At 37.1% G+C, this 23,827-nt stretch overlaps 6 protein-coding genes across 6 annotated transcripts; 2 read left to right on the forward strand and 4 right to left on the reverse strand.

Moving 5' to 3' along the window:
• Positions 1-642: 642 nt before the first annotated feature.
• GCK72_003076 (uncharacterized protein) lies at positions 643-1,144 on the reverse strand (the record flags this gene model as incomplete). The annotated part of the gene is made up of 3 exons (XM_003098228.2): positions 643-714; positions 767-832; positions 1,079-1,144. 3 exons carry the CDS (start codon positions 1,142-1,144, stop codon positions 643-645), a joined length of 204 nt encoding a protein of 67 aa, XP_003098276.2.
• Positions 1,145-3,622: 2,478 nt separating this feature from the next.
• Positions 3,623-4,541, reverse strand: GCK72_003077 (uncharacterized protein; the record flags this gene model as incomplete). Its single annotated transcript, XM_053723797.1, has 2 exons — positions 3,623-3,842; positions 4,399-4,541. 2 exons carry the CDS (start codon positions 4,539-4,541, stop codon positions 3,623-3,625), a joined length of 363 nt encoding a protein of 120 aa, XP_053592442.1.
• Positions 4,542-7,719: 3,178 nt separating this feature from the next.
• Positions 7,720-8,827, forward strand: GCK72_003078 (uncharacterized protein; the record flags this gene model as incomplete). Its single annotated transcript, XM_053723798.1, has 2 exons — positions 7,720-8,648; positions 8,692-8,827. The coding sequence occupies 2 exons, from the start codon at positions 7,720-7,722 to the stop codon at positions 8,825-8,827; spliced, it is 1,065 nt and encodes a 354-aa protein (XP_053592443.1).
• Positions 8,828-11,285: 2,458 nt separating this feature from the next.
• On the reverse strand, positions 11,286-11,757 carry GCK72_003079 (uncharacterized protein; the record flags this gene model as incomplete). The annotated part of the gene is made up of 3 exons (XM_053723799.1): positions 11,286-11,321; positions 11,428-11,544; positions 11,590-11,757. 3 exons carry the CDS (start codon positions 11,755-11,757, stop codon positions 11,286-11,288), a joined length of 321 nt encoding a protein of 106 aa, XP_053592444.1.
• Positions 11,758-12,329: 572 nt separating this feature from the next.
• On the reverse strand, positions 12,330-12,979 carry GCK72_003080 (uncharacterized protein; the record flags this gene model as incomplete). The annotated part of the gene is made up of 3 exons (XM_053723800.1): positions 12,330-12,433; positions 12,511-12,688; positions 12,734-12,979. The coding sequence occupies 3 exons, from the start codon at positions 12,977-12,979 to the stop codon at positions 12,330-12,332; spliced, it is 528 nt and encodes a 175-aa protein (XP_053592445.1).
• A 5,942-nt stretch (positions 12,980-18,921) lies between these two features.
• GCK72_003081 (uncharacterized protein) lies at positions 18,922-19,257 on the forward strand (the record flags this gene model as incomplete). Its single annotated transcript, XM_053723801.1, has 1 exon — positions 18,922-19,257. The coding sequence occupies one exon, from the start codon at positions 18,922-18,924 to the stop codon at positions 19,255-19,257; it is 336 nt and encodes a 111-aa protein (XP_053592446.1).
• Between the last annotated feature and the right edge of the window lie 4,570 nt (positions 19,258-23,827).

Below are 23,827 nucleotides of genomic sequence, written 5' to 3' on the forward strand. Positions count from 1 at the left end.
GACCACAACTCTCTATGGAGTGTCCGTACAAAAAAGTTGTCAACTACAAAAATGAAGCTCCCCTTTTGATCTGTACGATCCATTAAAAATCTACATGATGAAACAATCAGAATTACCATGACACACTTTCAAAGTTGGGCAAAATCAACTGAAAACGGCAAAAATTGATAGCTTTTTGGTCCGGTACTGTGCCAAAATGCAGATATCAATGATTTTTTTTTCAATTCAAGGTGAGAATTTGTAGTACATGCTCCTCTAGAGGAATGGTTGAAGAAGAATTCAATTAAATCCCACAAAATATTTCTTTGGTGACGACTGGCTCTTCAAGTGTCTCCTGGTTGTTGTTGTAGGAAGAATCCACGTTGTCTAGTTGATTCAGGATGAGTGTTGAATCTCCTTATGAGATATCAACAAACCCTTTATGGGATCAACTGTCGTAATACAAAGAAAACCCAATGTAGAGTTTATTGAAGAGAATGATAATAACCCAGAGGCAATGAATATGTATAGTGACTAGTATTAGCATAACAATAGGTATACAAAAAAACTATAGAAAAGAGATAACAAAAGCTTTGAAAAATGACGAAAAAGGTATCATATTTTCAACTATTTCGGTATCTGGCCCGTTTGATTTCCCACGAATCACATATCCATGACGTGGATGCTCGATGCCATTGCCTGAGAGAACTTTGAATAGTTCGTGCGTCGATCGAGCTGAAATTTTTGAAAAGTTGTTGCAATTCTTGAAACAAAAGTTTTTTTTTACCAAATCGTACTGACGATCAAGATTGTTGATGACGTATGGATTTCGAAGCATTACATCAGTGATGGCCTGAAATAAATGCATTTTGATAATCTGAGTTCACTGGGAACTAACTTTTTCCAGTGGAAATTCTGTTGAATGAAACGAGACCAAGCAGTGACAAAGTGACCAGTTTTCAATTGGTTCGTTCAGAATGACTTATTCCAGGAAAATGAAGAAGTTCACCAATTGCTGAAATTCAATCTGTGGATGCCGTGGTAAGACAACTTTTTTGAGGTTCCGTGAAAGAATTTTTCTATGAAAACTTTAACGAACCCCGTAAAAATCAATAAATTTCTTCATTATTGCCCGCATCGGTTTGCTTGTGGCTTTCCGTTGCATCGCACAGATTCCAATTGAGATCTGAAAAAGGGAATTCTAACTTAGTTTGTTCAGTTATTGTTGTGTTACCTTGTGAGGCCATATTTGTTCCGTAGAAGCTTCTTTCCCTTTAGGAGCGATATTTCATCTGAAAGCAATTTTGTTTATGTAATTCAGTATTTTAATTTCAAAATCAGTAAATAAAGAGATGGGGAGGTTCGGCGTGAAATATTCGGAAGGATTCAGTAAATTCATCAGTAAATTTACCGGAAAATTTACAGGTAAATTATCGGGAAACAGCTATGTTTCTGAGATTCTATCACCAATCTAAAGTCCAGAGATGAACACTCGTTAATGATTTTCAATTTTTCGGTAAATTTCTGAACATTTTCGTTTTTCTCCAAATATTATACCAAAAAGCAACAAAAAATTGCCACTACTGGGGTCGAACCCTTGTACTTTGGTACAAAAAATTGGTAAAAAAAACGTTCAAACAGATGTTTTGGTTCCTTAATGGGCCTAACCATGTGACCAAAACACAGAAAAAAAACATGAATGGGAAAAATGATAAAACAAAAACTCACAATTTACCGATAATTTACCGAATACTCATTTACCGGTAAAACTATAATATTTCTTACTACTAGTAATAAAAGCGTTTTGCTTTTTTTGCTACCTTGTTGTTAATTAGATATGAAGGTAAATTGTCCGATTTTTTTGTGCTGAGTGAACGGACTCTAGGGTTTTCCATATTTTTCTACATATTTTAAAACACTCCCTCAATCCATAATAAATTTAAACGCCAAATAAATACACATACCTTACAATCCAATTATAATTCTCGAAAAATCAATAGTTTTCATAAGAAAGAGGGAGAGCGACAATCGGACGCCGCTCAATAGAGGAAATATGAATAAACATGCAAATGGTCTCGGCTTTTATATAGTTTTCTGTTCTAGGAGAGACTTAGAGAAACATAAATTTTCCGATATTTCATCACCAACAGTTGCTTGCAAAGACGGCTTGCAAAAATATGATGATATTGTGAAATATGGTCTCTCCTCTCAGGAATTTTTAGTCGCTTCTATTTAAAGGAGCATACCTTAAAAGCGGAGGGAGTCACCTGGGAAATGTGAATTGTGAAAATACTCTACTTAAAATTTTACGTATATTTGTGATAGGCAACGTTTTGATAGCTCCGCCCACTTTTAGAGATACGGAGGCGAACATCTTACTGTAAGAAAATGACTGTTGATACCGTAACCAGTAAGTTAAGAACGTAGAAATAGCTACAGTAAGCTAAAACTACAGTATGGAAAAAAGCGTCTAACATGGGAATGACCCGGAGTGTCCCCCCTGAAATCTTCCCATATTTTGTACATAAGTAGTGTCTGACCTAACTAAGAAAAATCCAAAATTATAGCTGCGCTCTCGGAGGTTTCGGGGAGTTACACAACTTTTTTGAAAATTTTCGAAAATTTCGGTGTCTCCACTTTGAGAACTCGTAACTTCTTGAGTTTTTGAGCTACCGTAATGGTTTTAGGCTCGTTTGATAGGTAATAACATTGACTTCAAAAATTCCTTTTTGAGCATTTACCAAAAAACGTAACCTGTTGAGCTGCAGTTGAAAATGTGAAAAAATCGTCATTGTGAGGTAACGATAAATGCCAAATTTCGACAATCGGGGAACTGGAGACTACCCGTAACTCAAAGGCTCGACCTATATTTGAACACGTATACAGACATAACTCAGAGTAAGGAGTATGCAGGTGGTAGTCCCCAGTTCCCCGATTGTCGAAATTTGGCATTTATCGTTACCTCACAATGACGATTTTTTCACACTTTCAACTGCAGCTAAACAGGTTACGTTTTTTGGTAAGTGCTCAAAAAGGAATTTTTGAAGTCAATGTTATTACCTATCGAATGAGCCTAAAACCATTACGGTAGTTAAAAAAATCAAAAAGTTACGAGTTCTCAAAGTAGAGTCATCGAAAGTTTCAAAAATTTCCAAAAAAGTTGTGTAACTCTACGAAACCTCCGAGAGCGCAGCTATAATTTTGGATTTTTCTTAGTTAGGTCAGACACTACTTATGCACAAAATATGGGAAGATTTCAAGGGGGACACTCCGGGTCATTCCCATGTAAGGTGCCGAGTTGACGGATCCTAGGCCACCACTTTCCTTTTTATACCCGATTTCGAGAAAACAGGAATTTCGGTCAGTGTAGTAATTTGGTTTGGTCAGTGTAAAATTTGGACAGTGTACTTTGTCACTGTAATCGGTTGGTCAGTGTGATGGCCGAGTTGACAGATCCTAGGCCACGGGGCGGCAAAGAAAAAACAATGAACACCGCGGGGGAGTGACCTACGCCGAAAAGACGACATTTTTCTGTTTCACGGCCTTGATGTATCTGGGGAACGAGAGAGAGATGTATTTCAAATATCCATGACAGATATCAAAAAATGAACTTGAAGAATCTTATAGAGAATATAACCCAAATTTATTTATATTGACGGTAAAGAATATAAATAAAATAATTCCAATTAAACCCGAGGATCATCTCGAAAATGGTTAGGGTGTTGTAGACATCAGCCTCCTCCTGATTGAACAGCGTCCAGATTATTGATCCGACGATAATTTCATACGACACAATTCTCATGAAGTAAGCAGACAGTCTGTTGCGTTTTCTTAGTGGCTCGATTGGTTGGTACTGGTAGTCGCTGAAACATGGGGATCATCAGAAATGTTAAAGAATTGAAATTTCTTTGTCTCATGTCAGTAGAACTTTTTGTTTGGGAGTGACACAAGAACGTAATTTCTCTCACAAGGGAAGTCTTTGGAGACGCCACTATCAAACGATCTATAAATTTGGTCATAGGTATTTCCGACCACGGGGAGTCTATTTCTGCAGTCAAAACCTGCTAAATATCTCTTCGAGCCGAGTTATGAGCTCTCAAACTTTGCAAGTGAATAAGCTTTTTCCCATGGTATTCCAAATCGACAAGTTGTATACTCAAGATATTCTCATTTTTACAACGTATGAACACAGGAGAACCGTACGGTGGCGTATATGCGGCCGATTTTGAATTCCATGTAAAAAAGCTTGACCATATTAAAAGTTTGAGAGCATATAACTCGGCTCGTACAGATATTTAGCAGGTTTTGACTCCCCGTGGTCGAAAATACCTATGACCAAATTTATAGGTCGTTTGAAAGTGGCGTCTTCAAAGACTTCCCTTGTCAGTAAAACTTTGAAAGTAGATAAATTGAACTCACTCAGTCCACATCGCCACAAGAAGGACGGTCAAAGCGATTGCAGTACGAAAAGAACGATTGGTGGGCACTGGTAGTCGCTGAAACATGGGGATCGTCATAATTTGTTGGAAGTTCTTTGTGGTTTTAGAAGTAAATATTGCCATTGAATGGCGAAGAAGTTAATGATAATTATCATTTGTTAATTAACCGGTTTAGGCTGGCGCGCCTTTAGCGCGTTTTCTCGCGGCTCTGCCACTTGACTTCACGTGAAAACTTTTTAAATGATAATTTTTATTTTTGGAAATAAAAACAAAATGCCGACATTGTGACAGAGATTGTGACTAGCCCCACACGCGTTTTATATATAAGAATGATAAAACAAACTTACCACTTCGAGTGTTCACATATCTTAATTAGACCTCTCGGAGTCCGCGGGATTTTTTTTTCTGAAAAATGGATAAAAATGTTTTTTATCTTCAATGATAACAAAAAGTTAACTACAAATTATCTATAAAACCATAATAACAACCGTCCATATAGTAGTCAGATGGCTATTATCTATAAAACCATAATGAGGTTTTTGATATGGAAATTGGATTACTACTCCTATTTCCAGGGGTTGGCTATAAAAGATGATGTTTTCGCACAAAAGATCGAAAGTAAACAGGAGATTGTCAAAAATTGGAGAAAATCTAGACACCGTATTTTACTCACCTTTCCAAAATCGACTAATCAAAATCAAAATAATTAAAATTCAATAAAAATAGTAAGAGGAATGGGGGACCGAAAATCCGAATATCGATCTCGAGGGAATACTGACTATCCTATCCGAGACGGGGGTATATATACCCAACAAAAGGGGGCGGAGTCAGGGGAGGCGGGCGGGCGGCAAAGAAAACAATAAACGGAGGCCTTATCCCTTTCGAAGCGTTGCTTTGTTAAGAACACCGCTCTCTGGAGGTTTACGCCGAAAATACAACATTTTTCTGTTTCACGTCCTTGATGTATTTTGGGAACGAGAGAGAGAGAGACGTATTTCAAATATCCAGTGGACGCGGGAGGCCGGAGGTCTCAGAAAAATTGTATAAATATAGGTTGGTGTGCCTGGAGGAGGTGGTGGAGGGACTGACGCACTCTCATAATTTTCGCTGTTATGCGACTAGTGCGCCTAGTGGTTTAGCCGATCGCGCCGGTTTTGAAGTGAGTTAAGTGGTCAGGGTGCAGCACTATGAGAATGGGTACCAGGGTTCGGTCCCACTGGGGGTCAATTTTTGTGACTTTTTGATTGAATATATTTTGTAAATCAAATCTTGGGCTTAATTCCACAATCAAACCATAGATTTTGATGTTTTTGTGTTGGTTGTAATCAGAACCCGGCAAAATAAGCTAATTATAATGTTATATTATAACGATTAGACCTAGATTTGACGGTTCTGATTCGGGCGGTTTCAATTGGAGAAGGTCAATTTTATGTAGTTTTGATTCATATGTACCAGAAAATTTCATCGAGCCTATTTAACAGGAAAGTTTCAAAATTTCAAATGACCACGACTTAAAACATACTTACCTTAACAAAAAGTTCCTATGTTGCAGAAAAACTTGTACAAAGGTAATTTATCGGTGGTCTGTTAGGTTGCTCCATTTTGAGTCAGTAATAGAGAATGGGGAAACGGCAATCTGACTGAATGAGTAAATCAATAATAGGAGTGTGAATGGGAAACTGAGGAAGGTCGTAAGGAGAGTATGGGAGGACAAGGCAGAGAAGACAGAAAGGTAAATATCCGAGTTGCATGGAATTCCGACTTCCGACTTCCGGGCATTTTTTCCATTCCTACTTCCGACTTCCGACTTCCGGATAACAAAAATCACTTCCGACTTTCGCCTTCCGACTTAAGGATAAGGAATTTCACTTCCGACTTCCGTCATTCCATAACTGTGGAATTTTCGAAAAGTGCATTTCGCAAAAATACTTGAAAAAATGGTCTAAAAAGAGGGAAAATTGGCTTTTCTTCATCCAAAACCTAATTTTCCACTAATTTTCGCGATATTCATGATTTTTTTCTTGGAGTTTTTGAAAGTTTGAGAAAAAATCTAATTCCGACTTCCGACTTCCAACTTCCGACTTCCGGGCGTTTTTTCACTTCCGACTTCCAAGTTCCGACTTCCGGATAAGGAAAATCGCTTCCGACTTCCGACTTCCGACTTCCGGATAAGAAAATTTCACTTCCATGCAACTCTGGTAAATATAGGGCTAACGAGCAGATAGAAAAGGTGTTTTTGGGAAAAGGTTGGGCAACAGAACGTTCAATTTGGTCATGTGGCACATGAATTGAAAAAGGGCCCCATAGAAAGAGCCAATTGGCCTCATGGGCACTAGTTGGGCACCACACGGGTCCCAAGTGGTCGAGCAAACGCGCTCTACCGCACACGATAATTTTTTTGCCACGATTTTCTCTTCAATATTTACCGACATCTGTTTCTATCTTCCCTATCTCATCTTTCCCCGTTCCCCCACACTCTCCTTACGACCTTCCTCATTCTCCCATTCACATTCCCATTATTGATTTACTCACGTAGTCTGTCTCATTGTCTTTCACTCACCATCTACTTGAAATGGAGCAACCTAACCATCCGCCGATAAGTTATCTGTGCACAAAAGTTATTCTGCAACACATGAACTTTTTGTTAAGGTAAGATTTGAAATATTTTTTAGTTTTCTGGTACGAATCAGAGCTACGCCCGAATCAGAACCACCCAAAATATAACTTTCCAAATCAATACCGTCAAATCTAGGTCTAATCGTTCTAATATGATGTTATAATTAACATCATTTGGTCGCTTCTGATTTTAACCAACACAAAAACAATTTGTCACAGAAGTTTGTGAAAAATCTGAATGAGAAAAATGATGGAAAGTAACAGCTTTTATTCATATTCGCTTATTTTACTTGTCCACGAGGAGTACACCATTGAAATGGTGTGAGGTGTCAAATTACAAATTGTAGATCAAATCCTAGAGCTCATTTTTGTAGTTGACCATTCTTTGATATCTCCGCCCACTTTTGAGATATGCGTCTCCAACAGAAAGGAAGACACATAGAAGCTATCTTTATAGACGCATATCTCAAAAGTGGGCGGAGATATCAAAAAACTGTCAACTACAAAAATGAACTCCTGGATTTGGTCTACAAGAAAAATGTAAATGTTCCAATATTGGATAAAAGGGGATGTCATGACGGGCTCTCAAAGAGTCGATTTCATACTGATCGCATTTTCTACAGTGACCATTGTGTTACAATGACAAACTACACTGACCGACATAAAACTGCTTTACAGAACCAGAATGGCTCAGCAATGCCCTGCAATGGTAGCACTACACAAATCAACGCCCGTCCAAATCCACAACATTATCATTACTCCATCAAATGTTGTGATTGATGACTACACTAAACTCAATCTAAGCGTTGTTTGCATTCCAAAAACTGGAGAAACTTCTCGATATCTCCGATTGAACAACAAGAAAGGTGGATGGAATTATGATATTGATGAGTATGGCTTCAAACATCAAGAATTCGAAAATGCGGTTTATCAGCAAGTGGAATGTTGGGAGACGCAAAAGGAGATAATGGAGGAGGAGTTGGAAGAGGATCTGAAAACATCGAATCCCATTTTCTTTGAGGTTATCAAGAACAAATATGAAAGATCGTTTGGAGACTATGTATTCAAACTTGAAATGTATAATTTGAAGAGAGCTGGTCAACCGTCTCCTTACAATCGATTTATTCAATTAGCTGTCAGTTCTTCAAACTCATATCGTAGAGTGGAATATACCAATTACGACGAAACTCTATCGAAATCCATGGATTCCTTGATTTCGAAACTGTTTTCTCTGAACAACAACACAATAAGAATCGGGAGTATCAAAGTGGAGAAAGAGGGAGTTAATAGTCTAAACTCAATTTCTCCAAAGATAAATCACAATCAGTTCCCTGTGGCGTCAATTATAACAGTTGAAAGCATATCTGGTGACTTGCCAATTTTCAAGAACACTGGTATTCATATAATTGAAAATTGTACTGTGCAGTATGGTTCAATAGCTACTCGTGTTCATTTCCGGGGCAGCTCATGTTCTACTAGGAATGTTCATAGTTTGATCGAATCGCTAAAGAAAAACTTGATAGGAAAACATCTATCGATTGAAACTAATCGTTCAAGTCCAAGGTGGTTGAGCTCGGTTCCTAATTCCGTTAAGGGTACCATTCTTGTTGACGGGTAAGAACTTTTAAAAATATACTAAAATAATTGTAATTTACAGTAATCGCATCACTTGCTATACAGTTGAAGATAGGAAAAAATGGATAGAAATCAACTGCTATTATATCCCGATACCCGACAGCATTTCTCAAATTCATGTGGAAGTTCATCCAATTGGACATGCCATTCGAAATTGATCATAGATCTTACAACTGGAATTTGTTGAGAATTTGTTGATAACTGCATTTTTTTTTATTTTTTGTTAAGATTTTTTCAAATTCTTTATTTTTGCTATGTAATGAAATCACATTTTTCTGGATTAACTTCGGACGGTTTTTCTTTTTTCGACAAAACTACATCCAATTTCCAAACTGCAACTGCTCTCTTTTTCATTTAAAACAATATATCACATGACCGCCAGAGTGAAGGGTAACATGTGGTCATCGATGAATTATTACTTCTTTTGTCTTTCACATTGCTCACATGAACCAGTCATAAATCAAGTTCTCTACTCAACACCCCCCGTCGCTCATCTTTTCTTTTCTCTCATTCACCCCATAAGATCGTCTACCGGAATGACGAGCCCTCCTGATTTTCTTTGAATTCAACTTATTTCTGTTATTCTGACTATAAACGCCAGTAATTAAAATAGGCATTCATTAATTAAATCTACAGTGCTTGGTGTCACGAGTACTTCCACGTAGTGGTCCCTCTTCTTCAGTACACTAGTCCACAGACCATCTAGAGCGTGTTCTCCTATTTTGAGGTTTAGGTCACAAGAAGATATTCTTCGTCAATTACATCAAGCCGCTACTGAAATTGAATCATGAGAGCAGTGGATGGTCAAATATGTCCGATGCAGAAAAAGAGGTCTATATTGGAAGGATATTTGAACAGGATGGCGTTTTGTTGGATGCTTCAAAAACAAAGAAGAATACTGTAGAATGCTGAAAGTATACTAATGCTTACCACAGTAGATCATATTCTCTACTCCAACTTTTTCAATGACTTCTGTGCGGCGGAGGCGTGCCGCAGATGTTGTAATAGACAATAGCCGAAATTGTGAACGCCGAAGGACGGAGAATCTCTTTCTTGGGCTTCCTCGAAATCCACATGTCTTCCAATCGGGATCATTGAGACTGGTTCGTACCTCGCATCATTGAAAAACTTAGTCAGTGTGACTGCATCCGATTTTAGAATGAGCCTGATTTCCTGTTTCATACGGTTTTGAAGGAATTTATCCATGAGGAAAATTTTCCAGTGGTGCAGAATTCTTCTTTATTTTTGAAGCATCCAACAAAATGCTCTCAAGATCAAGAAAGCGGATGGGGGAAGCCAAAAGAATGACTATGAACAGTGGAAACTCGAAGAAAATTACATTCGACACTATGGAAAAGAGTGTAAATTATATCTAAATTGCCTGTAAAAAAACAATGTGTTTTTTCATTTCAGATGAAAGAGTTCATTGAATATGGTGTAACCGATGCGCTAGAGGGAAATATGCTGATTTTCAAAAGAGGAGAACACGCTCTAGAAGGGTTATGGGCCTGCGTACTGAAGAAGAGATTCAGCCCGCGAAAATGGAGGGAATTATGGGTCCATTCGGTCATGACTGCAGCTTTAATTGATGATTATCTTTTCTAATTTACTACATTTTTTCTATTGCTGGTCTTTTTAATAAATGTAAGCAACTAAAAAAGTCTTAAAAACCCCAAAAACGCAAAATAACAACAGCAAAAAGCTCCGGATTTCGAATTGTCACGTATTTTCAAGTCATTTCGTTCATTTTTTAATCAAAAGGACGCTGGACAACAGAAATTTAAAAATTGTGAGGGGACAAACCGAACTTGCAAAGATCGGGCTGCCCTGGCTACCCGGAGTTGCCCGATTTCAAATTTTTTTAACTGAATTTTGCTACATTTGAAGAACATCTCGATGAAATTTCGAAATTCGTGATAAAAACTTTTAAATTCGTTCACCTAAATCCATACTTGCAACGGGCCGATAAAATTTGAAATTTTGACCATACTTCAGAATTCAATCAAAAGATAGTTATGCATCAAAAAATTGAAATTTTTAATGTAAACTTTCAAAAAAATTCAAAAAATTTGGTAAAAATAGATTCCTTTTTTGAAGCCGGGCTTTCGGGCCGGGCCGGGCCTTGAAAATTCTCTACCGGCCCCGGCCCGGGCCTTCGGGCCTTGCCGGGCCGGGCCGTAAATTTGCAAGTATGCCTAAATCCCAAAAAGTACTAATACAGACAATGAAATATTACAGTTTAACTTTGATCGATAGTGTTATTCTCGAATTTTCGTAACAGGGCGAATTTCAGTCTCAAGTCTGTGACAAACAAATATGAAACAAGGGAAAACAAAATATCATGTCGAAAGTAACGTAAAAATGGAAAAACTAAACAAACATAAGGGAACAAACGTCCTTCACGGCCCCCCTCCCCTCCTCCTCTCCTCCCCCGCTTCTTCTCAACATATTCATTTATTTAGCATTCAAGACGTCTTACCGGAATAGATCGTCGAAATTTTTATTATAACTGATTATTTTTGAATTATTATCTTCTGCTGATTGTTTTGTGATGAAAAGGTAAGATAATGTACAATTTTAATTGAAAAAAGTAGAAAATAGATGTTTTTATTTATTTTAGACACTTTTGTGTATGAGTCCTGCTTTTTGTTGCTACAAAAATTTATACCTTTGTAAAACTACATTTTAGAAAATAAAATTGGAAAAAGTGAAATAAAATAAAAGAAACTGTAATAAAAATAAAAGAAACTGTAATAACAAGAGGACAACACTGGCTGATTTCATCAATAAAGAAGACCTTCACATCCCTCAGTTGGTCAGTGAGATGATTTTTCATAGAATCGCTCATTCGTTTGAATTCCTCTCCAGTTTTTGGCTAAAAATTCCAAAAAATTATTTCAATTTCAATATGAAATCTTACAGAAATGCCGAGAGTCGAGTGAAGCGTATTCCCTCCAACATTGAATGCTGCTCCACAAGTGAAAGCCGTGACCAAGCAGGCATTATCGGATCGGAAGAACTCATTGATGTCTTGACGGAGAATTTTGAGTAGTGTGGGTTTTCCACAACCTCCTGGAGCGTCAAGCATGATGTGGAAAGGGTTTCCCTAAAGATGTATGTTTATTTTCACAAAATAACTAAAAATCATTTACCGCGATTGTAGAAAACCGGGCCTTCACACAATCACGGATGAGTGTTTGATTCCGAGACAACTGAACAGAAGTCGGCCGAAACAAGCGAACAGAATTCAGACGGTTAATTTGCTGGGGGGAAGAAAAGAGCATTCTGGTCACGTCTGAAAAAACGGTAGGTACGGTATCTAAAACAAGAAGGAGTACGGTATTTAAAATGGCGAAGAAGTAGAATGAGCCATCCTTAATTGTCCTAAATGTTATAAAATGTCGCATAATTGCAATGTTTGCAGGGCTATATCAATGGTGGGCGTGATTCAGTTTACACTGCAACTCATCGTTGGGACTACCTGTGGGTGCCCTCGTCAAGTTTTGAAAAAGAAGAAAGGTGCGATTGTTTGTTGAGTAAGTAGTTTATTAACTTTACGAAAAGGAAAAAGAAATAAAAAAAGCTTAAAAATTATAAAATAAAAACTGAAGGATATTTAAATGGATGATAGTTGGAAGTCGATAGGCGTAGGCATGTAGCTCAGAGATCGTATTCTTTCTTGACAGCTGGGAGCTCGTGTTGGAAGAACTTCAAGTTTAATGGTTGGTTGTGGTGGAAGCGGCAGACAGTGCACATTGCCAAAGCTGAAATTATCAGGTTTTAATGAATAAAATAAGTTGTTTCTAAGTGAATAAGAAGTAGCTTTGAGCGAAAAACTGACGAATTTGAGTCATTCCTTCCTCGATAGTTTCCATTGGACGAGCGGAATTGAATTTCTTGCAGGCATTGCAAAGATAGATGATGAGTGGTCCCGTCTCCTTGAACAAATACTCTGGTTTCAAGACATCGACAGTTTCAGCTGGGATGATTGCGGACTTCGCCTTGGATCTGATCCATTCCTATAAAATTCCACAATATACTTGAAAATAATATAATAAATTTACCATTTTCTTTGGATCGCGGTATTCATCGTTTTCGATCTTGTCTTCACGCTTTCTTTTAAGTGGAGTTTTTGGCAAGAAGTTGTTTTTTGGAGTTTCAACGACCATCTCTTCATCTTTTGAAAATTTGTAGTGCTTCTTAACTGTGAGTACTTTCAACTTGTCACCATCTTTAACAACAGCTGGAGTCCGCTCTTTCCAGTCGACCGGGTCATCACATTTACAGTGTAAAGTAGTTGTCACATTCATTTAATGATAACGTAATTGGTGTGAAAAAGTGAAGATAGAAAGTACGGTATTCAATTGATCAATCAGTAATCATCATATCCAGGTATCGCCGCTTCTGGAGTCGTCGATATTCCTCATTCGATCCCTCCGGAACGTCACACTTCTCCGTTCTTAAAGACGTCAGTCTACACAATCGGAGCTGACGGCATCGCGAAAGAGCTGTATATGCAAAGCCTCCGGTGAACAAGTTTTCGGAAATGAAGATGACACCATCAAAAGTTTTTCCTTGAGACATATGGACCGTCATCACTTCTGCTGCTTGAATCGGATATTGACTACAACGTTTTCCCATCGTTTTGGAAGAAGAACTTTGGCACATCGATGACAGTTTGGGGGTTGAATCTGTAAGTATTTGAGCTACGTGTTGAAAATTCAAATTTTATTGCTTACTGGATTTTCAAGAATTCGTCCAGATGTTTTCCCACTCGTCCGTTATACGGGCCTGGCTCCTTCTTGAGGGTCATATTGAGCATCACCTTACATCCCACAGCCAGTTCCATAAAGTGTGGCCGTTTACTTGTTTCGTGGAACTTTGCGAGCCCCACTGATGCAGCGAACAGGGAATTTCTTTCTCTCTTCCATATTTCGAATTCGCTAAAATTTATACCATAGGAAATATCTCGGTTAAGTTTTTGCAGGCAAATTTAGGAAAAAACCTCCATTTTCACTCATGTTTTGTTAAAACTGGCTTTTGCTCGAATATAGAGCAAAAATCAGTCAAAAATCCATTCTTAGCTATTTTTCAGCCATTTTTCCCAAAAGCTCAGTTTTCCAGGTCTTAAATAAGATATAGACGCTTAAATAAAAGAACACTGGCTTTACATGCGTCTTTTTCTTGAGACTTCGAGCAAAAACCTTAATTTTTGCGGTATTTCTGAGCAAAAAACGAGGTTTTACAACATTTTCCAATTGAAAAACCGGGAAATATGCTTAAAATACATTTTTCATAAATTTTTGGGGTCAAAACACACAAAAAAACAGACAAGTTGAGTGAAAATGGGGGTTTTTTCTAAATTTGGCTGAAAAATTAAGCGATATAGCGAAATTTAGCTTTTTTAAATCAAATTTTGGCTGAAAACACAGTTTTTGATAAGACAAATTGAATTTCCTCATCATTTTTACGAAAAAAGTTAGGAGAAATACTGAAACTCGTGAAATTTGCAGTTTTCTCAATGGGAAACCTCTTTGCGGTAGTTCCTGGGTAAATTTTTAGCTATTTTTGTCAAAATAACTTACATAAGTATTCAATTGATTCACAGTGGCGTTTTTTGTGCCCAACACCACAAATTACTATTCAGGATTCTCGGATTGGAGTTGGTTCATGGCTTCGAAGATCGTTCTTGGTAAACTGTTTTCCAATAAGCAATTCTTCCTGAGGAAATCCTCGGAAATTTCGGCATACCAAATTTCTCGGAGCATGTCGGCGTCTCTTCCCATCTCGGCTCTCATGTTCCGAGTCAGATGAAAAAGGTGAAGAGCGCCCAGATGTTTTCCCATGCGTTTTCAACGAGCATTTCGCAACGTGCCTTCATTATCGGGGGGAAATCTGTAATATTTTGAAATATTTTCAGAAAACCCTCACGGTGAATTACCTCCAAAAACTGGTGGATGTTGGACAGGGAGAAGCTGCATGAAATCACCGAAAACCATCACTGAGAGTCCTCCAAATGGCCTTCCATCGTTCCTCAGAATCTGGAGATGCACCGAGGCTTGGATCAAAAGGACGACGCTAGCCAAGCTAATTTCTTCAATAAAAAGCACATTCACATCCTTCAATAGGTCCGTGAGTTTGGCTATCAAGGAATCATTCATTCTTTTGAATTCCTCTCCAGATTTTGGCTAAAATTTCCAAAATAATTATTTGAATTTCAATGTAAAAACTTACAGAAATGCCGAGAGTCGAATTGCTGCTCCGCCAGTGAAAGCCGTCACCAAGCAGGCATTCTCAGATCCAAAAAAGGTGTTGACATCCTGGCGAAGAATTTTAAGCATTGTGGATTTTCCACAATCTCCTGGAGGCTCAATCTAAAATTTTGAAATAAAATTGTTTTCCTTTGAGTATTTATCTAAATTTCGATTGCTTACATATTTTAACTAATAAATTAATTATTTCAAAAATTTTAACTCTTTTTAAATACCAAAAAACAAAAAACCCAAGGCAAAGAAAAAGTAACAAATCGACGAAAATTAGCAATTTTGTCTGTGAAAATTAAAGTTTTCAAAAAAAAATCGGTTTTCTGTTAAAATTTTACATTTCCTACATATCTCGTTATATTTTGACCAAATATTTATCAAAAATTTACAAAATTCAGAGAATCTATCATTAAACTCACTATCAGTGCTGCTCAAGAAAATGCTTGAATTTCAGTCAATTCTAGAAACAATCTAGTATAATTAGAATAGGACGGCCTATTAGAGTAAATACAATAGGTTTTTATAATGATAGTTTTTGAAAAATAAATAAAAATTTAAAAAAAATTGAAAATGACTTTTTTCCATACTTGTCACGGGCCGGGCCGGGTCGAAATCAGGAAAAATCTCGGCCCGGCCCGGCCCGGCCCGCTCGGCCCGTTTTGAAACATTTTTTCAAAATATTTTGAGTTTTTGAACTTTTTTTTGGAAATTTTTGGAAATTTTTTGAAATTTTTTGAAAAAAGTATAGTTTTCGAATAAACATTTAAAATTGAATCAAAATGTGAATATGTATGATAATTTAAGCATTTTTACTGTTTTTTTTTCGAAAAATTTCAAAAAAAAAATTGATAAAAATGGGTACCCATTTTTAAAACCGGGCCGCCGGGCCGGGCCGGGCCAAGAGAAATTTCGGCCCGGCCCGATTTTTGACAAGTATGCTTTTTTCTAATAATCTCCTTAAACCACTCTTACCTCAATAGCTTCGGAATAGCAGGCTATAAACTAGAATTTCAGAAAAATCAGTGATAATGATAATAATATTTCGACGGTCTATTCCGATAAGACGTCTTGAATACTAATAAATGAATTGGTTGAGAAGAAGAGAGGGGGACCGAGAGAGAAGGTCAACAAATATTGTTTAAAATGTGAGTGGACACCTTAATATCAACCAAAGGGCAAAATGAGTCATATGATAGATACCATAAGAATAGAAGAGGCGGAGAGAAAGAGAGGGACCGTTCTCTGCGCCCGCTACCAATATGACTCATTTTGCCCTTTGGTTGATATTAAGGTGACCAGTCACTTTTTTTTAAATGTTTGTTGACCTTCTCTCTCGGTCCCCCTGTTTCTTTTCCTCCATCACAGTTATTTTTCATTCAAGACGTCTTATCGGAATAGACCGTCGAAATATTATTATTATACTGATTTTTCTAGAATTCTAATTTATATTCTGCGAATTGGAAAGTATTGAGGTAAGAGGGGTTAACGTGATTATTGGAAAAAAGTTTAGAAACAATGTTCAAATTATTAGAAAAAGTCATTTTCATATATTTTTTGAATATTGAGACATATTTGTGAAAGAATTTTTGAAGAATGAGCATCATTAATTCAAGCTTGTCGCTTTTTAAACTAAATTGTTTAAAAATTGATATTTTACAGTTTCCGCCTTCTTTTTTTGTTGAAAAAATGCTTCAGAACGACAGTATAGGGTCAACTTTTGCTGTTTTCAGTGGATAATGACCAAGTTTCACAGTGTATTTCGGTATGTCCTGATTGTCCGATAAACTCAAGTTTATATGGGTTGGACAGAGCCAAAATAGTACATCATTTTTGTAGTTGACCTTTTTTTTGTATGGACACTACCATGAAAGTTATAGGGTGTCAAAGTAATTTCTCCCTGAAACCGACTAATTTCAGTGCATTTCGGAGTTTTTCACTTTGACACCTAGTAACTTTCATGGTAGTGTCCCTACAAAAAACTGGTCAACTACAAAAATGATGTACTATTTTTGTTCTATCTAACCCATACAATATAAAATTTGTCGGACAATCAGGTGACACCAAAATAGACTGTCAAAGTTGGTCATTTTCCACTGAAAACAGCTAAAGTTGATAACCTTTTGAGCGTTTTCTGTCTTCTGTAATCTCTCTCAATTTTCCATACACTCTCAGTTTATCACATTGGCTTTAAATGAGACTGTGCTCTGAGAAATTGGTTTCCACACCGTATAGTTAATATTTATCTATAGTTGTCAAGGCTCGGCCCGAGGGCCCCGGTAAATTGGCGCGAAAGTTAAAATTTCAAATTTTTTTCACAAAAAAGTCAAATTCTCGATTATCAATCAGAAATAGGAGAAATTCTGAAAAAATCATCAGAAATGGGCTCAATTTCGATAAAAAATTTGAAAAAAAACGTGTCATTTTTTGATGCCGGGCCTTGTCACCTTTGTATTTATCATTTCCCAGGGCCAATTTTTTGTAAAACTCAGTGTTATCCAATTTCCCAGAGCACAAAACGCATTATGTCGCATTTACCCAGCCATTATGAGATAGTATGGAAAATTAAGAGAGATTAGATAGACGCGCCTATAAATACTCACTGAGTCTCCTCAAAACAATCTTCTCCATTTCAGACTGTCTACTGGTATGACGGTCCTTCGCTCCCTCTCCTCCTGATTTTCTATGAATCGTTAATTTTCTTCTATTATTGTATTTTGTGTAAGGTGAGTTTAGATTTTCCGATTTTCCGATTCAAATAGCTTGTTTTTTAGGTTTAAAACCATTTAAGTGTTGGAGAGCAGTACCAACCCAATTTTCGAAAACGCTATAAGCCTGCACCAACAAATAATCGCATTCATGAAGAAAAGTCCGAAATCAAGCTAGCACATGATACATATCCGGTAAGATAACTCGGGTTTTTTTTTGCAACTTTACTTATTTTTGTAGAAAAGGATCCTTCGTTTATCTCAATTCCTCTGAATGGCGTAATATGGAAACTATTTTGAACGCGTTCTCAGTCCTGAATTTGACTGAAACGGTTAGTTTGAAATTGTTTTTCCTTTGCGTTTAACCTCAGTTTATTCAGAAAATCTACAAAAAGTTCCATGTTGATGAAATACGGTTTCTATTGCGTCATCCAGAACTCCCAGATCGAACTGATGGCTTGCGCAAACATAAGTTAATTCAAAATAACTGGAACAATTGCAAAGGTAACATTCATTTATTCTTTTTCACGATTGGTTACTGTTCGTGGCGAGACCCATTTTTGCGCCATGTGTGCTCTGGGTCTCGGGTTATTGTATCTTCAAAGGAGCATATCTCAAAAGTGGGCGGAGCTATAAAAAACTTGTCAACTACAAAAATGTAGCCCTGGTTTTGATCTACAAAAAAATAAATTAAACACAGAAAATTTTTAAAAAAATGACCGCAAGCGGGATCGAACCCTGGTACCCATTCTCATACGGGTACACTTTGACCAAGCCCTTCTCGGCCAAATTTTTGCTATAAATGCGGTTTCCGACATGGAAAATCAGATGATTTTAAACATTTTTTAATGTTTAAAACGTAATTTTCCGGTTATTTTGATGCAAAAATCACATTTTGGCGTTAAACATACTAATTTTGGCTGTTTTTCTTCAATTTTTGCGAATTTCCAACTTTAAAGGTGCATATGTATCTCAAATGTGGGCGAGGCTATTGAAAAATTGTCAACTATAAAAATGTAGCCCTAGTTTTGATCTACACAAAAATTACACAAAAATTGCACTACAGTATCCACAGCTACTGTCTCCGCAGCTACATTAACTAATCGTGAGAAAATGGGGAAAAATTTGGCCGATTTTTTCAAATTTTCAAGCAAATATAAGCAGTTTTTCAGATCCGAGGTTCATCGATCATGGAACACACTTCCAATAACCTCGTGTACTGCAGTCAAATTGGAAAAAGTTTCGCCCGCAATACGTCGGAAGGATGCCCTATCGAAACCGCCTATGTCCCGACAGGAGTTTTCACAAAAGTGCTGGATCAATAAATTATTTTTATTTGTGGCTGCAATTCGGAGAACGTCGTTCAGCATCTGGGATGGAACACAAACCAACACACAGCACGTCGGAGAAAGCGGACAATTCGTTCTTGAACTTCCGGATAGATGGAGCGCCTACATTGGAAGCAACATCATTTTCGGCCAATCAAACGAATTTCGGATGATGTACGTTGCAAAGAATGAGGACACAGAAATATCAGAGCCAAAACAGACGGAGCAAACTCTACGGAAACGGCCCCAAAAGCAGAAGCACTTGGAGCATATGATGTGTATTACTTCGTAACAAAGGCGATCCCAACTACGCTCTACTGGATCGTTTTTTCTATAGTGTGTTATGTGTTGCTCCGTATGATCAAAGATACTCTCTCTATTGTTTGTGAAGTTTTAAACATCACCATACTGAAGTTAGTCGTCAATATTTTCTTTATTTACTTTGTACCCCTCGCAATCTAATCAGGTTGTCCTAAAAGAGTAATTTTTCTTTACAGTGTGCGTTGTCTACTCATCAAAACAAATAGTTTTTCAAATTATTTATTGAATGATGCTATTAATTAATTAAACTAATACTAATCCACCATCTCCATCATCCGTTCTGTTGTTTCGATTCTGAAATAACTTTTTTAAATATATATTTTTTTAATATAGACTAATCACTTACCAATAAAATTTCCAAACAGGTTGCGTATTTGCAGGTAATATTTCCATAAAACACGTCCGAACAAGTCGGCAAGAATATCAAGCTAGGGTTTTACAAGTAGCAAGAATATCAAGCTAGGGTTTTACAAGTAGCAAGAATATCAAGCTAGGGTTTTACAAGTAGCAAGAATATCAAGCTAGGGTTTTACAAGTAGCAAGAATATGAAGCTAGTAGGGTTTTACAAGGAGCACAACCTGAAAAAGATAAATTCATTTACAAAACTATGTAGTTTTAGACCGCTTACTTCACAATCACTTTAAAATACAAAAAAAATCAAGAGTTTTCTAATGGAAAACTCGAAAAATTTGGGTAGAACAGCAATCGGTCGTTCAAATGGAGAGATGCATAACGGAAAGGAGAAGAGGGTCACTTTTATAGGCAGGTATTTATTCGCTTAGGCGATTTTAATTTCCCATGAGGGACGGGTGCTGGAAAAAAAGAGAAAATAACTAAACGGCGTGGGGGAATAGGAGGGAGGGTGAGGTCAGAAACTAAGAGATCAGAAAACAACAGAATTCCAGAATATAGGAATTCTGGTCAGTGTAGTAATTCAGTCAGTGTACTTTGTCACTGTAATCAGTTGGTCAGTGTAAAATGGCCGAGTTGACGGATCCTAGGTCATGAATTTTTTTTAAATACAAAATTTAACAAAAACAACAAAAAATACTCCGAAAAGATTCCCAAACCGCAAAATTTCAGTTTGGAAATGATATTACCTGTCAGTGCTGTCTGAACTTTTCCTATTTGTGTTTCCAGTCCACGGAAAGTTCTTCAATGTCCAAATTCTTGAAATTTTGCTTCTTGTTAGCCAATCAATATTGGTAAAACGCATCACTATGTTAAGATTTTTCAATTTTCCGTGTCCTAGAAACCCAAGGAGCTGATAATGACCTATTGTTTCATTTTAGGTAAAATTTCGCAGTTTTTAAGCAAAATTGTAAAAGTTCCGTATTTTTCTAGAACATTTTGAAAAAAAAAGAAATTGAGAAAAGACTTCCAAAGTTGGAATTTTATTGAGTTAGTCATTTGTAAGCGATACCATCTTTATTCAGGTTAAGTGAGACGTAACTATTTTTATTATATAACATCTTTAGGTTTTAGGAAAAGGAAGTGTCCTTACTTCGTGCGAGGTACAAAAATATGGGTAGACAATTTCAATTCAAAATTTAAAATAAGGTTTCCTCTTGTCAGTGTCGTGATCTTGGCAGTGAACTCCGATATTTTCTCCAGGGACATCACGTCTTCGCACAATTTCTCCAGTGTTGCTTGGCACTGCATTGTTCGCCAACTCTCGAACTTTTTTCGCAAATTGCGCGACTCACATTGTTCCTTGGCTGGTCGTAGTCAGCTTGGCGGTGTATTCTGCCCTCTTCTCTGGAGATAGCATGTGCTACCTCAACTTTTCCAAAGCAGTCCTCCAGTTGTCCTCGGGTAGTACGACATCCCTGTACCCAGTAGTCATAGATCTCTCAGCATCAAGGGTGGGGCACAACGAGCATCAGCTTCGGTCCTTGTTTGCGCGTTGCAGAACTCGTTGACCGTCTGAATGAAGCTTTTGAAGCTTTCCAGCTTGGGGAAAAAGATGGGCCAGGATTTGGCTCGGCGGGAGTCCAATTCCATAGCTGTCATTCAGCTCCATGCGGACGATTGAACTGGGCATATCACTTCCCTGAACATCCATCAAAATTAATAGGGTATTAGTAAATTTTTCACTTACATCATTCTACAAGCACTTTCTTTGATTGTTTAGAAGAGTTTGGTTCGTGTTCTCGCGGCCGCAATTAACAGCAGAACAGTAACAATCTGAAACAAAACAATTCATCGTTATCAATTGCCTATAGGTGCACATATTTTAAAAAGTTCTTATCAATTCCGTAGATAGTGTGCTGCAACTAGTATAGTCTTATTTGTCAAAATATTATTGAGCACAACACAGCGAAAAAGAACTGCAAAAAACGTGAAGCCGATTTTTTCACGTTTTAATTCAATTATTGTGTTTTTTGCACTGAAAATTCAGTATTTTTAGGTTTTCAGACGTTGCAATGGATGACAAAAGGGTCCCGTCCATCAGAATTGTGAAAGAAAGTCTTATGAGCCAAAAAAAGTTATTTTCTCACCAATATTTACGTTTCTTTTCCCAAAATTTCAAGAATTTTTATAAAAAAATTCGGCTCTTGTCGGTTATTTTGGTCCTTAGAATTATTTTTGGTCTTCAATTTTTATTGGTTATTCGCAGTGCCTGTGACATTAAAAAAAATTTTATTTAGCGTTTTCATTTGCCTTAATAATTGTTTACAATTTCATAATTCAGTCTCCCTTCAAATTATTTATTTCAAATATGGAACAACTGATAACGAAGGTGTAAACTCGTCGCGGCAGTCTAGGAATACATTTTATTTAGTGTAATTCGTAAACTATTTATTTCCCTCTTCCACCTTTAGACCTTCCAGATCGAGATGATTGGTTCCCAGTAGAGCTTCTGGAACTTTGACCGTGAGCTCCTCCTGATTGTTGTGTACGGGTTACTGCTTCCGCCCTCGATGTTTGAACACGGCTGCTACTTCTAAGGACCAAAAATAAGTCTAAGGACCAATAATAATTCTAAGGACCAAAAATAATTCTAAGGACCAAAATAACCGACAAGAGCCAAATTTTCTTTGGTTTTTTGACAGCAGAACAAAAACAATCTGAAACAAAACAGTTTATCGTTATCAATTTCCTATAGGCACACACATTTTAAATAGTTCTTATCAGTTCGTTCCGTAGACAGCGTGCGGCAACTAGTATAGTCTTATTTGTGTGTAATTTATAATATTACTGTGAAAAAAAGAAAGAGTTGTGGACGGAGCTTAGTCTACGGTGCAAATGAAATTCCAGCTGATTCTTTAACGAGCAACATTACATTTCAAAATAAAATCGTATTTTAGGCAATATTTTCAAGGATTTTTGTTGAATATTTTCAAATTTTTCATGTTTAGGGAGCGAAAAATGAGCTGGAATTTGATCCGCGCCGTTAGCTCCGCCCACAACTTCCTGCCGCATGTCAGCCCGCGATCATGTGACGGAAATTATGTTTGTAAAAAAGTTGAAACGCTGAACTGATGAAAACTTTGAAAATTTTCGAAATCAAAAGAAAAAAAATGGAAAATGTGCTAAACTAACTATAAGAAACTAAAAGGCATTCAAGACTTAAACGAACTATCTTAACTTTGAAAAATATGAAGCTTACTTAGTTGACTCGGCAATCCAACAGGTAGACGTAGAATAATAGAGAAGAAAGTTAAAAATTCACAAAAAATCAGATGGGACCGTCATACCAGTAGACAGTCTGAAGAGCAAAATAGGGTTTAGAAAAGATTCAGTGGGTATTTATAGGCACAGTGTCTGTCTTCTCTATTATCTCTTCATTTTTCTTCATACTCTCTCAGTTTGGGAGCAGGAGAGACAATTCGTGTTATCAGTTCGTCTTAACACGTTCCCACCCATCTTATCATTTTCTCTTATCTCTCTCAATTTTCCATACTCTCTCTGTTTGTGTTTTCAAAATGTCTTGAATTGGCATTCCTATACGATGAGACTCAAAAACACTGAGAAACATCTCAAAATGTGAATTTTCATCCCTGAAAACGCCTTGGCCGAATTTTCTCTATTGGTTTTTCTAGGCCACGCAAAATTCTTCCCCGTCCGTTTTTCTGGCGCTCATTTGACGTTTTCCTCATACTGTAGTTTATATAACCGTACTTTATATAGTAGAAATCTGATATAAAGTCGGGTCCACCCAAAAAATGATAAGAAGTGCCTGTACTGGACTCTTCATCCAAAACCTAATTTTCCACTGATTTCCGCCAATTTTATAATCTTTTCTCTTGAAGTTTTTGAATATTTGCGAAAAAATCTAATTCCGACTTCCGACTTCCGAGCGTTATTTCACTTCCGACTTCCGACATCCGGATTAGAAATTTTACTTCCGACTTCCAACTTCCGGATAAGAAAAATCACTTCCGACTTCCGACTTCCGGATAAGAAATTTTCACTTCCATGCAACTCTGGTCTGTACTGGACTTGTGAAATAACCCATTTATTGACACCTTTTTGTTTTTTTTCTAAAAGCACCCAATTATCGAGTAATTTTTTATTTAAAAGTTCAGATGGCTAA

The sequence above is a fragment of the Caenorhabditis remanei genome, chromosome I, assembly GCF_010183535.1.
Source record: "Caenorhabditis remanei strain PX506 chromosome I, whole genome shotgun sequence".
Classification (NCBI taxonomy): Eukaryota; Metazoa; Nematoda; class Chromadorea; order Rhabditida; family Rhabditidae; genus Caenorhabditis; species Caenorhabditis remanei.